General features: G+C 32.2%; 1 protein-coding gene and 1 non-coding gene across 2 annotated transcripts; both read right to left on the bottom strand.

The window, feature by feature from the left end:
* Nucleotides 1-9848: 9848 nt before the first annotated feature.
* On the bottom strand, nt 9849-13387 carry LOC21406155. Its single transcript, XM_024174876.1, has 6 exons — nt 13283-13387; nt 12899-13165; nt 11830-11928; nt 11488-11532; nt 10792-10929; nt 9849-10405 (listed from the first exon to the last, which is right to left on the bottom strand). Exons 1-6 carry the CDS (start codon nt 13385-13387, stop codon nt 10064-10066), a joined length of 996 nt encoding a protein of 331 aa, XP_024030644.1. The 3' UTR covers nt 9849-10063.
* Nucleotides 13388-15655: 2268 nt separating this feature from the next.
* TRNAG-UCC lies at nt 15656-15727 on the bottom strand. Its single transcript has one exon. It is a non-coding gene; the product is annotated as a tRNA-Gly (tRNA).
* Nucleotides 15728-16164: the final 437 nt, after the last annotated feature.

Below are 16164 nucleotides of genomic sequence, written 5' to 3'. Positions count from 1 at the left end.
GCCTTGACTCTCATGGATGAGTGAGCTGAGGAAAAAAAACTAGTTTTTGGGAATGAATATGGTGAATTCTGTCGATATAGGTAACATCAAAGACAGTGATTTTGAACGAAGATAGGTATGAGCGTAATTCTACTTTCAAATCTCACTAAATAATTGACACATGGTGAATTTTGTCACTCAGTGTAACAAAAGGAGCAAAATTGTTAACGGAACAAAGTTCGGGGGGAGCGGATGTTACGTTTTGAAATTCAGGGGGCAAAGTGTTACAGGGGTCATAGTTCAGGGGGAATTTTTGAAATTAATCCTATTAGTTATGGCGTAGTTATGATTTCTAGAGCTTGATTTTGCCTAATTATGAAGTGTTGATTTATTTTAAGTGATTTTTCTTGATTTATTTGTGCTGTCCCATTCTTAAGGCTTCTAATTTGTTAGGAAATAGATTAGATGATTTGATGTATGAGTTAGGCACTCGGGAGAGGTAATTTATACGTCTGATTTGAATAACACAACTTAGGTTTTTAGAGTTCAGGAGGCCTAAAATACCTTTGTAGTCATTAGGAGAACTAGAGCTTAAGGAATGTTCATTCACTCAGATTTTAATAGGAATATTAGAATCGGGTCTCGAGCATATTATCCGATTAGGCACTAGGGAGAGGTAATTAGATTACTTAAGATTTTTTGACTAATAAATTAAGAGATTCACTTACTAATAAATTAATGCGGAATAATAATGGTGAAACCAATGCTCTAGTATTTTTATTACTTATTTTCGTCACTTTATTTTATTTGTTTTGCTATTTTTATTAGTTCTTTTTATTCGTTACATATTCTTTATTCAAATAATCTTAGAGACGATTAATTTTGATAGTTAATAAAAATTAAACACATTCCTCATGGGATCGACACTTTTATTTACACACTTTATTACTTGAAGCGATTCGTGCACTTGCGAGCACAAAAACACGACATTGAGCACTACGAAGCCAACTATTCTTCTATTTTTGTTCCCTGAGAAGCAGTGGCGGAGCCATGATAAAATTTAGTAGGGGCATAAAACATATTTTACAATAAATAAATAGAACAATAGTAAATATAAAAAATATTACCATAGTATTTCTCAATAACTATCAAATATATTACAATTATCCTCGTCGAGTTTTCATATTATTGAAAGCGTTGCATAATAACTTCATTATCAATATGATCAACAATTTCTTTTTTAATGTATACAACCAAACTGTCATTCATCCATTGATCTCCTATTCAATTGCGTAGTCGATTCTTTACAATATTCATAGTAGAAAATACCCTTTCAACAGTAGCAGTAGCAACATGTAAAATCAGTGTTAAAGTTAACAACCGATAAACCAATGGATATACCAAATTTTTTCTTGCCTCGACCATTTTTTGTGCAAGATCACTAATGCCTTTCAATTCTATGCACTCCTTACTTGAACTTATATCAATGATATAAGTTTCAAGTTGATTATCAAGTGTCATGAGTTCAACCATAGAAAAATCATCTTCATAATACTCAGCAAGTTGAAGCAACCTTTTCTTGTCAAAAGAAGAGAACAAATCAATGGGAGACAAATACACCATACAGAGAAGCAATTCGGTATTTACCTCATTGAAACGATCATTTAACTCTCGAAGTTGCATATCGATGACTGAATAAAATAGCTCCACACGAAAATTATGCAAATTGGTAATTTCTTAAGCTTTGTGTCTTGATCTACCTCGAGGTATAAAAATATCATCCATGTTAGGAATTCTAATGTTATTTTTTCACAAAATGAAGAGACTTGATAAAAAAGAGAATTCCATCCTCTCCCTCATCATTTGGAATTGTTGTTTGCATACTTTTACCAAACAAGGTTGAATTTTCTTAATGTTTGCCCACATTTACTTAAAGAAAAATCATGACTTCGAGGCTGACAAGGACCCCTTTCCAAATACGCTCTTCAAACTTGATCTTGAACATTAGGATTATAATCCAAAATTGGAGTTCTTAACCCCATATCTGTTGGAAGATCTATCAAGTTGATTTTCCACCCTACATGATTTAGTACTGTCATCATTTTTTCTTTCTGGAAGTGGAGGCTCTAATTTTCTTTTGAAATATTTCTCCATTACTATTTCAAAAGAATATTTAAGAAACTACAAGAAAGTAAAAAACACAAAGATAAGCACTCAAAAAAAAAAAAAAAAAAACCCCCCAACATAACAGAGTCAAAAAAAAATAAACATCAAAAGAATATAAAAACTAATCCACACACAAATTCAAGTTCTACTTAATCAAATAATTTGTACCAAATATCAATAATTAAAATCTTTAATTAATCATAGGAAATAGAAACTAAATTAATTTATTATAAAAAAATAAAATTATAGGTTATAATTTATAAAGTAGACAAACCATTACCACAAGCATGAATTTACAAAGCTTGTACTGTAAACATAGAAAAGGACAAAAGACACATTATCTACAAAGCTTTTATGAGCTACAAACAAAGCATCAAATGTCTATAGATCTTTTAAAAAAAATTAAAAAAAAGAGAGAAAACTCTTGAACTTTTTGATAAAGGAAGTGGGCACAAAGCACAAAATAAATAAAGGAAGAGAAGATAAACCTGAGTAGTAGTGGGCGTGGTGGGCCAGTAGTACTCCTTAAGCAGACATTGCTTGTTGGGAGAAGACGAGAAGAAGAGCATAGCAGAGAGAGAAAAGATAAATAAAGGGTTTTTAAGTCAACTTATGTGGGGGCAAAATAAAAAATAAAAAAACAAATAAAAGTAGTGTTTTTTAAAAATTATATTAAAAAAAATTCATACATAACTTCCGTGGGGGCACGTGCGCCCACTTGCCTCCGCCGCTGCTGAGAAGAATTGGTTTCTTGATTCTCATCTGCCTTCTCGGTCAAGCAAACGCCTCTCCGAGGGTAAATCCTCATTTTTGACAATTTGAAACCTCATCCATTTTCTTGTTTGTCTAATCCACATGTACTTTTTTTATTATTATTATTTTTAATCATAAAATGTATGTCAGGAAATAATAAAACATGAATCATTAGCAAAAATCTGTTACAACACAGTGATCATGCATCTGCAGCCTATATTTTCGAAAGAACCAATGCTAATTGAGAATACTAATTTAGCAAAAGAAAAGCATAGTAACAGCATAAAAGCTGAACAGAACAACGAAACTTTTTCGCCTCGAATCACAGCAATAACTTGGTGTAACAAGACCTTATCTGGAATCAGCCTCAATTTTTCTTCTTCATGACTGCAACAAATAAAAGTTTCGTGTGTTGAAACTTCTTCATGTTTGTAAATTTGTTTTGCTTTTGTTTAAAGGATGAAGAGCTGAAGGTGGCTGTGGCACCGGGCTTTTCACATTACAGATGCTTCTGAATGAATTACTGATGTACTATTGACGATGATATAACTGTAAGAAACTTTTGATGTCTCTTCTCTTCATTTATTCAGTTTTTTTTTTTTTTTTAAATTTGAAGAAACTTCTTAATTTCTTGCCTGTTGAACGCACAAAATACTGTATTCTTGTCAGAAACTTGGACATTTTCTGCGTGTTTGATCAAGGGGTAATGCATCAGAACCAATCTCAATAAAGTTAATTGTTTGGTCTAATTAACTGGGATGATTAAAAATGGAAACCTTGGCGCGAAGGAATTCTGTGCTCGAATGGAAAAAAAAAAAAAAAAAAAAAAAAAAAAAAGACAAAAAAAAAAAGCCCGCCTTTCATGCCTGGTTGGTTTATTCTCAAACAAAATGAGAAAAACGACTTCCAAAACGTAAAACGACAATAAAATAAAATTTCCACGTCAGAAAACGGCAATAAATTTGAAAACGACATAAGAAAATAAAAACGGCAGAAACCTAACAGGGGCGGCATAAAAAACGCCAACCACTTTAAAATACGACACAATTTAAAAGTAAAGAAAACAGACAGCAAAAAAACGACAGCTTGTAAAGCACGAGCAATCTAGGAAAAATGACGGACCTCCAAAACACAAACAGAAATGTAAAAAAATACAAACCTAAAAATCACAAAAATATTCCCTTACAAAATATAATATTTGGCATGAGTATCATCCATAATGATCGCACTAATGAGATAAAGGGGTAATATATTTGAGCAAGTCGAACTAAGATGATTAAGAAAGAAATTATGGATTCAACTGAAATAAGGTTTTCCATTTTTTGGATATTGTATTTTCCCGATAGATAAAGTCTGTTTTCATGATCGGTTGGATGATTATTTTTTTGTTCTCTAACAATTTGAGAGACAAAAGACGACAATGAAATCAAATATCTATACCAGATACAGAAGCTTTATATATATATATATTAAGGCGTGTTTTGCCATATTTCCTTTCTATGTAATGGTCGTAATCGTACTAAGCAATGTTAGTCTTAGCCCTTTTTATACTCATTGAAGTAACTGTGTTGTTTATTATCTCAACATCAATTACTACATTGCAACTGTAATCTATTCCCAATTAAGGTTTACTCCAATTATGTTGTAATTGATAGGAAAGCTCTGGACTTCAATGTTTTTGCGTATCTATGTTTGAATATCTAATTACTCCAATTTCTGGTTATCTTTCTAATAAGTTGAGGATGAAATTGTCAAATGATCACCAAAATAATAGCATGAGATGTTGCAGCTTTCTACCTCAAGCTGAACATTTGGAATCATGCAAAGGGTTGTTATGTGTGCAATTTCTATGAAGGGACCTTTCTTGGTGAGTCCTCCGATTCTTGTCATTGCAGGGATCAACTCAATGTGAATGTTAAGTTGAGCCTAATGGTATGTTTATCTATGCGTAATCGAATGAGTATGAATCAAAATGGACAGAATTCAGAGTGGGTAGGATTCAGAGTGAATAATATGAATCAGAATAAATTGTTTACTTAGTGACAGGATTTGGAATCAGAGTCACTCCAAATCTCATTTATGCATTTACTTATACTCAAAATCAAAATAAAACAGTGTAAAAGTATTAATATACCCTTTAAGTCAATTTGATATTTTTAATTTAAAAAATAAGTTGTGTACTTATTATATTAAAATTAATCATAATTAAAATATTTAGTAATAATAAGGTATTAAAATAATAAATATAACTTGTACAATTATTTAAAATATAAAAATAAATTGTTAAAAATTTAAATCAAAATAAATCAAAATAAAAAATAGTGTTAAAAATTAAAATATATAATTAATTATTAAATAAATAAAGTACATATTTATTATATTAAAGTTAACAATAATTAGGCTAATATTATAATATTAGGCAAATAAAATAATAAATATATATTGTAATTATTAATTTTTGAATTTTATTTTGAATTTTATATTTATAAGTAAAAATAGGGGTATGATAGTAATTTAATGTTAATATTAGGAATGAGAGTCTCAATCTCAAGGAATGGCATGAGAGTGCCAATCTCATTCCTCAATCTTAAATTTGAGTGGGGCTCACCAATCACTCTCTCATTATTACAGGATAAAAAAGAGAAAGTAAATATATGATTAACTCTCATTTCTCACTCATATTCCTCAATCCTGATAAGTAAACATACCATAATTAATTGCCCTGGCGATTTATTACTTTACACAGAAGATTCTATGGATCGATTATGAGAGAGAAAGAGAAAAACACAAAGAGTTGTGAGGTGTGTAATTTTTCTATCATAACTTATTCTTAATCGAAGTAAAAAAAATTATAGTGGCTCAAAGATGACGTAGTCTCAGTTGAGGCGAACTTCTATAAATTTGTCTGTTTATTTTTGTTTGATTTATATTGCATTTTTTTATTACTCTCAGTAAATAGAATTAGGCGTCTAATTCTTAATAGTAAATGCACTTGAGACCAAGCTCCTTCGCTCCTTTAAAAAACTAAAATGAACATCCACGTCAGGAAACAACTATGCATATTAACATCAACTATAAACGAGGAAATTGAAAACACGACAAATCTAATAGAGAAGACGTCAAGTAAAAAATGACAGAATGTAGAACGACGATGATATTTGGAAACAACGTAAATGTATAATGACTCTTAACTTCAGGGTAAAAAACATCAATGATACGCCAGAAAACGACAATAATAAACTGAAAAGAGCATCGTTTAAAAAAAAACAACAACAAAAAATGTCGAGTAAAATGAGAAGAACGAAAGAAACGACATCTAAGTTATAAAAAAAATTGGCATCAAATAAAAACGACAAATACCCTCACAAAACAGGAACGATAAATAATATTTTTGGAACGACCTCAACATAACAAAGATGACAGCAAACATAAACTATATAATCTTAACAAACGACAACAATCTTCATGCAAGACGTGTAAAAAACGATCTCTCATTAAAAATATATATATATATATTTAAATTAACCGTGGAAAATGATAGCAACCCTAAACTTGGATTCATATAAAACCAAACAAATTGACTGATAAATTTTTTTTATCAAACATAAAATGAAATTAGATCAAATTTTGAGGTCAAATATAAAAAGGACACATTAAGAAGTACACGTGAATAATAACAACAAGAAGTTTAAAAACTACATCAGCAATATAAATCGACAATCACATGAAAACGACAACAATCCAAACCAGCCTTACCACATCTTTTCTGCTAAAGCTAGATACACAAATGCCCCTTAAAAGCCTTACCACATCTTTTCTGCTAGTAAAGTTCCAATGCCCCCATAAAGAATTAGTTATGGTCAACATTGTATGAACTCCCAAAATTACCCTTGCTGGTACCGTGACTTTGCCAATCGCCGGTTGCCGGTCATTGGAGACTTCATCGACGACGGTCGTAAGAGTGTAATCTGGTAGATTACTTTTTATAATCTACCAGATTATTTTTCTTCCAATTTCAATAAAAAAGATAATCTGTCTCCGACTCTATTCGCCGGAAACTTCGCCAGCGATAGTCGCTGAAGTGTAATCTGGTAGATTATTTATAATCTACAGATTATTCCTTTTCATTTTCAACAAAAAATAATAGTATATCTCTGGCTCCAATTGCCAGAATATTTGCAGACAACGACTGCTAGAGTGTAATGTGATAGATTATTTTTTATAACCTGCCAGATTATGTTTTTTTAAGTCACCTATGCGCAACAGTTGTCGAAGACAACACCTGGGATTAGAGCTGAACAACGGTTCGGTTTGGTCTTTAATGCGCGACAGTTTGGTTTCTACAAGTCGGCCACCAGAAAATATCGATATTCATGGAAATTTTTATAGAAATTTCATGATGTTTTACAGAAAAGATATTACATCCTATTTTTCAGAGTTCCAAAATATGAAAATTTATTCCGTGAAAATGTCGATTTTCAATCCAGGATTGTAATTTCCTCAAACCAAATATCCATCAATTATTGGGCCAAATAATCAGGCACAGTAAGATTCCTATCTCTATTATTCAAGCAACTTTTTTCTCTTTTTGAGTAGCGAGGCCGACCTAAAGCAGGACCAGTTGTTTCGGACGCTTCTCAATAAAAGTCTGTCGAGATGGTTGCTCTTTAACATCTCCTTCGGTTCGCTAATTCAAGTTTTTAATTTGAATTAAGATATAATATTATGTGAGAGTTTTTTACTGTAGCAAAAAAGTTAGATGTGACTGTTTTTTACTGTAGCAAAACTCAATTTCTAAACTCGAATCAGCGAAAAGAACGGGGCCTTAATTTTTTTTTTTTTCACTTGAGTGTCCCCACTAAAATAGATTCTACAATGATAAAGGAAACACTGGGTGCGTTTAGAATTTATTTTAAAATGATTTTGTTTTTTTATATAAAAATAGAAATGAAAACGCTTTCAATCTCAGACATAAATCATTTTTGAAAATGTGTTTGGTAGTTTTATCAAGAGATTGTTTTCAATATAAAAAAATCTATTAATATCTCTCTCTACTCGAGAGAGGAGAAAACGGAAACAAAAAATGAAAAACGACTAAAAATCGTTTTTCACTTCTCTCTCATTTTACACTAAACCAAAAAATCATTTTGATTTTCAGTTTTTATCTTTAATTGTACCAAACACCGTTTCTTTCTCGTTTTCATTTTTTTCTCTAAAAAAATGTGAAATATAAAAATAAAAACAACTCCAAACACAACCATTGTTTCTACGTTGCTTGCTCTCAACAAGAAGAATATCTGTAAAACTTCTTTGATATGGTTACCTTAATACTGTGTTTTAAACTACACTGAAAATTAAAATTAATGTACACACACGTATTTATTTGTACATATGTACATATATGTGAGTGATTTTTCAATTTGACATCTTTCATGAGGATTATACCTCGAATTCAATATATAATATATAATAGCAATTTGAATTATATTTTTTGTCTTGAGTCAAAATATCTAACTTAAGAGTTTTAACACTTCTCAAATTCAACCACTCAAAATATTTTTTAAATAGTAAAAAATATCCGCCATCTCTCCTCTTCACACCTACTATACAAAATTTAAATTTTGTTTCTTATTTATATTAAAATTTCAATTGTACATCTAAATATTAATTTAAATTATAATTTAAACCACACAATTTAAATTTTTCTATTCAAATAAAAAAGTTTAAGTCAACATAACTTAAACGAGCCAACCAAATTGGGACATAAATAATTGCATAGCTCGTGACACATTAATTAAACATGTCTAAACCTATTCTTTTTGTAATAATAATGATGACAACAACAAAAAAGAGAGAGAGAGAGAGAAAACTCCTCAAATCAACTTGTTACAGCCATGTGTAGGACTAGAGAGAGAGAAAAACGGAACATCTTGCCACAGGAATTAGATTCCTCTCTCCACTATTAAAGAAGCAACTTCTTCATTTCGAAAATCCACAGCAATCACTTGTCGTTTTTCAATCATTATTATCCACCCCTTCATTCTCTCTTGAAAACTCATTTGGAGCTTTTTCATACAGCACAAAGTCACAAATATAATCCAAGTAAAGCTTCTGAGAGGTTCATCATACAAACTTGATGCATAAACTGATATCTGTTCAACTAAGTGGTAATGAAACTCGATATTCGTGAATATGCAGATTTGAATATCCCAGACTGGCTTGGAGATTCTTTGTTTTCAAAACTGATATCTGTTCAACTAAGTGGTAATGAATATTGTATGTTCTTACCACCCCTTAGGAAATCACCTTTTCTTCGAGAGCTTGTGATTGAAAGCTTCTACGGGGTTAGAGATGCCATAATGAGCTGGCCGGCCCAGCTTGACCCATTCTCCTTAGGCCCAAGCCGGCCAAGCCCACTATTTTGGTGAGCTGTCCCGTACCAGTCTATCTATGAAAGACTAATCCTCCGCCCAACTCATCTCATGGTCAATTTTTTGTGGTCAATAATAATATTAATGATAATGAAATAATAAGAGAAAATGTTATTTTGATACCATCTGTTATATCGAAATATAAGTTTAGTATATGCGTTTTTTATCATTTTATGCCGGTCGACGTTTTAGAAAATAATTTTTTAGTACTCTGAGGTAGTTTTTTGAGAGGTGAAATGTCATTTATGCAATTTACTTAATTTATTCAAATTTATAAAAAAAAAAATTAAAAACATTTTAAAAAACAAACTCAATTTTTAATACATTTAAAGCATTTTTTAAATATGTTTAAAAAATTTTAATTTCTAATTAATTAAAGATAAGGGTAAAATTGACATTTTACACTTAATAAACAATCTCGAGGTATCAAAAAACTATTTTCTAAAATATTAAGGTATATGCATGAAATAATAAGAAACACGGGGATACCAAAAGCATATTTTGATATAACTCATGATATAAAAATGAAAATTTTCCTAATAATTAATATACTAATAATAAAGTACTGGGTATGCTACGGAAACATTAGAACACTACTGCCAGGCAAATACCCAAAAGCCGTATTATTTCTCTAAGACAGACGATGATCGATGTAACATTGAATTCAGTATAGTTCAAAGCAGAGAAAGTATGGAGAAAAAAGCGATCAAACTCGTATAGTGAGGTATGAACTTTCACTCTGTTTTTACACTTGTCTGGATTCTTCTCAACAACAATGGCACAGGCTGTTCCAAGACAGACACATTGATATTGTTCCAAACATCTGGTTTGGTGGGTAGCTGAGCAATTTTCTCAGCTATTTTCATGTCCTCCGGAAGAACAGAACCAAAAACGGTGTACGCGTTTTTCCATTCTTCATGGTTTGCCAGGCTTATAACGAATTCTGGACCGGAACCGATCCAAGCTACGGAACCCCTTCTAATTGTGGGGCAAACCTCAGTTGGGATCTTCTTGAATGGGTTTCCCATGGCTTCCAATGTTCCTTGAATCAGTGCAAATGGGGGACCAAAAGAAGCCTGAGAAATTAAACAATGTGGAGTTGTCAATGAAAAGATTGTAAGCAAATATGGTAAACATGTACTGCAAATAGCATTTTAGATACTTCCAACTATTCGAATGGATTTTCGACAATTTTTTGGCTTTTAACCAATCCCCAGGAACGTAAAACATTTCAGCTTGAACACTTAACCTATAAAAAGTTTTACTTCATATATTTTTAAAGAGAACAAATGGGCCAAAGATAACAATGAGATAATTGGATAAAAATGAGAAAAAAAAAATGAAAAAAAGAAAGATGATATGAGACTCCAGAAAGACGCAGGTAGATATGAAGCTCCAAGTTGGTCAACACATTAAACATTTACAACTTCTGGCAGAGTGAAGAAAACAAAACAAGTCTTACCTTTTCTATGTGGTTTCCTTCTGAATCCCAGGATTCCCCTCTGCTCTCAGCACGATAAAATTCACAACCCGCACAGTGCCGCAATGCCAACAACTCAAGAATGTAGGCTACAGAATGAGGGGCACAATCAGGGAAAAGCTGCACCAAGTGAGTATTGTCAGACTACATGGACAGTATTGGCAGGACTCAAATTTACCCATCAAGAGTAAAATTCCTTTTCAGCTTTTTTATAAAATTTAACAGTTATGGATGTGTTGCAGACCCCAGTTCCATGCCGTTCTTACAACAGGCTATATTCTCCAACCGTCAACCTTCTTAAGCGTAATCCTTTCTAGACCACATCAAACAGATTTTTCTATACAATACCTAACTAAAGTTTCTGCCAAATTTTGATTAGATTAGAACCAAAAGAAAATAAATAAATAAATAAATTATTTCCATCCTTGACTGTTGTACAGTACAATATTCCAGTCATAAGCGTACACGGACCAATCATAAAGCGAAATAGTATCTGCCTGTATTTTTTTACATGTAAACTATTCATGTTCCGTTGCACACGTTGTTAAATGCACCTAAATTTTAAACATGGAAGATACTGTCTCCTACCTATTAATCCAGTTACTCTATATATCATAGTCATGATATCAAAAGCATCGGGCTTCTTTGTGGCACAGTAGAGCATGAACAGTTAACTACCTTTATGTGAAGGGTTCCATATTTTGTTTCCAAGCCAACAATTCCCTGGAAAGAGAAACGACATAAACAAATCAACGTAAATGGCCTAGATAATTTGACCATGTAGGTAAATTGCCGAAAATTAAACACTACAAGGAAGACAAGAAGACACAACACAGAACATTATGAAACACTACGAAGTTATGGAAGCCTTTCGATTGCAACACGGAAAACAAACTCCGAAAAGGCAACGAACATTTCTTCATACACAGACAACAATCATAAATTGTAATTTCCAAGACCAGCTCAATACTCTCTCCATATAGAAACATATAGACTTAAGGCAACAAAACTTAGACATACCTCTCCTTTTCCAAAGATGAGCCCGGAAGTCCAACTAACTTTTTCCCCTGCTTCTTGCCGGTCAGGATTCAAAGTATCCTTCTGTTTCTTCAACCAGCACTGCAGTGGAAAAATGAATTCAGAGAACTAGAAAATTATTCACGAGAAAATATATATATAGCTTAACTGTCAATGGGGTGTGAAAAAATTCCAATGTATGCATCACCATCAGATGCTTACAACACGGAGACATATTTTCAGATAGAAAAATGCATTTCTTTTTAGACTCATAAAACGAATAAGATAAATAAGAAGATAAGATAGAAAAAAGTAAATTTGCACAAGTCAAATCCTATTGAACAAAGAGGAAAGAATCGACGTCATGCTTTTAAAATAAGTGATAAATTTGCACAAGTCAAATCTTATTGAACAAAGAGGGAAAAAAACAGACGTTATGCCTTTTAAATAAGATTTGCCTGATCCAGCTTAATGCGTAATCCATCAAAGTAGAATATTGAAACGTAGCTTTACAGCAATGTATATACTTAATTAAAAAAAAAAAAAAAACAGAAGCAAAATAATAGCTTAATCACCACATGAAACTGTTTGGAGTGTGGAGCCGAATTATTGTCCTGATGCAAAGCAAGCACATGAATCAACCCTCGGTGATGAAGGTCAATGTGGAAAGGGGAGGTTTTGGGAATGATATTAGAGAAAGAAAGACAATGAGTCCGAGAGACACGAGGTGTGTGATTTTCTTATAATCTTCTTCTTCATTATAGTGAGAAGCTACAGAGACTAAAAGTGAACATGGCTCTCAATTAACTAATAACAATTGATCTTGTTAATCAGAATTAAGGCGCCTAAGCCATAACAGAATGAACGTACAAATAACAACCATTGCAACAGAAACATGACAAGTTTGGCAACCCCCACCCACCAACCAAAAAATAAGCTTAATCACACAAAAAAAAAATCACAAAATCACAAACAATAAACATCGCAACACACACACACCAACTTCACAAACACATAAATTAGCCGTTGACTGCTTCAAAAAAAAAAAAAAAAAAAAAAAAAAGCCCCTCACCTCGCCGAATTTCGACCCACAAGTCTCTTTATTTCCGCAAAAGACCCAAGTGTCGCACAAACACGGACCATCATTCCCAGTACACATGGCCTTACAAGCCTTACAACACTCCTGAGAAGAATTGAACTTCAAATCAGATCCCCACTTCACGGCGGCTCCCCAGAGCTCCAAGTTCTCGATTCCTCTGCAACACTCGTCCCCATTCGAATCTGTTTCCACACGCCCGCCTTGTTCTTCGACCGATGAGGACTGGGAAAACGACGTCGTCTAGAAATTTCTGGGCCTGAGGACCACAGAGAGGAAGGCGTAGAGCTTTCTGAAATCGCCATTGTTCCAGATGAAATTTGGGGAAAAGAAGATGTAGAAGTTGCTGGGCCTGAGGACCACGGAGAGGAAGGCGTAGACCAGAGAGCAGGAGATCAGGGCCAGGCAGAGGAGGACGAAGGAAGAGCATTTGGTGGATTCTGATTCGATGTGTCGCCGACCCATTTCGGATTTTGGGGAGAGGATCAAAACCCAGAAGCAGATTTTGTTGAGGTTTGGATTTTGAGGAACATTTTTTGGTGGGCGTTGACCGTGAAAAAACCAAAAAACAAAATTTTTTTTTTGGTTTTGTTTATGAGGTAAAGATAATCAGAGATTACGTGAAAATGAATCAGAAAAGGATATAAAGGTTTGTATATTATTTTTTGCTTGAAATATAAGGTTTGTATATTAAAGAAGTGATTGATGTCCAATGATCTTTCCGAGATAAGAAAAAATGATTTTATGCTTTTCGAGTTTTAACGGTCTGCCAAGACAGGGCAGAGTCACAGAAGCTGTATACAAACGACGTCGTGGAAGCCACTTGCCAAGTTGGCAATGGGCGTGTAAAAGAGAATGGGAAATAATATACCCTTATTAATATAAGAAAGGAAGCAAATATATATTAAAAAAACACACATTTAATATTTACTTATTTTTCTAAAAAAATTTATTTTCTTAAAAAACAATTTAAAATTGAAACACTTTAGCTAAGATAAATAATTAATGGATATTAGACTAGTAAAAAAAATTAATGGATATTAGATGTGATCACGCTTATTGCTCTTAGATTCTTCGTACTATTATTCTAACTACCCTAATTCTGTCATTAACTTCTTTTATATTTAGTATTTGTTTTTTTTTTTTTAAAATACTCTGCTTTTTTCAGTTAAACAAAATGACAATATCAATCCAAATGAAATTTACGAAACAATTAGGGCACGAATTTCCAAATTATGGATAAACAATGATTTGATGACACGACGTTTAATCAACTTTGATTGTCTTTTAATCGATGAAGAGGTAATAATTCTTACAAATATTACATTATATTATTTTTGATCTAACATTAAATACTATAAAATAAATAACATTTTTATTTTTGTCACTTGCAGCATGAAGCAATCCATGGATTAATTCGGACACGTAACTCAGGCATTATTTCTGAAAAAATTCAATTGGACAATATATGTGATATCAGTAATTTTGTTATCAATGAGAACAAACCAACATACAGGTGGTGGAAACTCTAACGTGGACCAGTTCTTGAATGCACTGGATATATAAGTCTGCAAGGCACAGGAAAGATAACTAGAGGGAAAGAAATGAAAATAATCATGCTCTTTCAGAGCAAAAAGTAATAAAACAAAACAGCAAATTCTTTTTGTTGTGGCATGATGAGAACAAATTTCTTGAATTAATGGCGACGCAGCTCTTAAATATTCTGAACACATCGCTATAAATGCATGAAGACATGGACCAGATGCGTTGTTAGCTCATTTGATTCCACCTTTAATGTCGTTTAGGGAAGTTTGAGTGCAAATAAGGTCAGCCAGCTTTTTAATAGCTTACTAATTGGAGAGATCGCGACTTTTCTTTTTGTTAGGTGAAAGCAGTAACTTGGGACAACTAGTAATTATTTTTGTCTGGCTATGCTGAGACACAGTGCCTCCAAGAATTGATAACCAAAGCACCTTCCAACTTCCAAGTTCCAACAAGTAACTTGAAAGCAAATTATAAGAAGCTAATGCCCAAAGAAAATTTCTCGATTACAAACTATTTGGCAAAGCCACAGGTAAGGAAAAGGAATAGTGCTTAAAAGAGTATTTCATAAAAAAAAAACATTTTTTTTTGGTTACATGACAAGTTATTATGGAAATTACTTCCAATTATTATTTGAACATACTATGATCATTATTAATAAGTACATTAATAACTCGTGACAGGATAGTGATACAAAAGAAAAAACAATAACCAATAGTATTTATGAATACATCTTCTAGTTTTATATAACAAATAACTACTAACTTTAATTATATATTTATAGTGTTAACAAGTTTAGAGCCCATTTGGTTCATGAATTAGAACCATTTTCGATTTACGTGTGTTTTTTTATGAGAGAAAATATTATAGCGAATCATGAACCATGATTCGAATCAGAGAACGAATCCTCCAACTAAACGGGCTCTTAAAGATTCTGAATATTCCATATCCATTAGCAAATAAAAGTGGCCATGCCAAAATTTTTAATGAGAATATTTATTCGGTGAAACTATTGGACTAAACATTATTGCACCAACCATGCTAAAACGCATGCACGCAAAACTTGAATCTGCCACTTAATTATTTGCACATTTATATGATTATTCATAAAAAAGAAAAAGGTATATTAAGTTCTAAATTAATTTTCATAATATATAGGATAATAACAATTAGAGTTAATTTCAAAACAACTGCGTTTGCCGGGAGTCGAACCCGGGTCTATTGCTTGGAAGGCAATTATCCTAACCGTTGGACTACAAACGCAAGTGCTGCAAATTTCCTTGCTATTTAACAATTACATATTGGATACTACCAATTCATTGGCTATACAATACTTAGGGCTTGTTCTTTTACATTTATGAGTTATGGTGACTTGAATGATGATTTTGAGTTAAGTTTGAGTTATAACTTAAGTTTGTGTTTGGATGTGAACATTTGAGTTATGATGAATTGAGAATCCATTTGAGTTTGTATTTGAGTGGGTCAAAACTTAAATTTATATTTATATAGTATTTTAATAAAAACTCAATGGTAATGAAAAATTTTAATAGGGTATATGGGTGGGGTTGTATTCGTCTTTTCGTTGTAAATGCATAGAAAAAAAATCATCTCAATCAGAATTAAAACGAAAAAGTTATGACATTTTTAAGAATAAAAAAAATATTATTTAATAACTTGAGTTTAAGTTTATAAACTTGTGT

Source organism: Morus notabilis, unplaced genomic scaffold (genome assembly GCF_000414095.1).
Source record: "Morus notabilis unplaced genomic scaffold, ASM41409v2 Scaffold135, whole genome shotgun sequence".
Taxonomy (NCBI): Eukaryota; Viridiplantae; Streptophyta; class Magnoliopsida; order Rosales; family Moraceae; genus Morus; species Morus notabilis.
The sequence above is the reverse complement of the archived record's forward strand: the minus strand, read 5'-3'. Positions and strand labels throughout refer to the sequence as shown.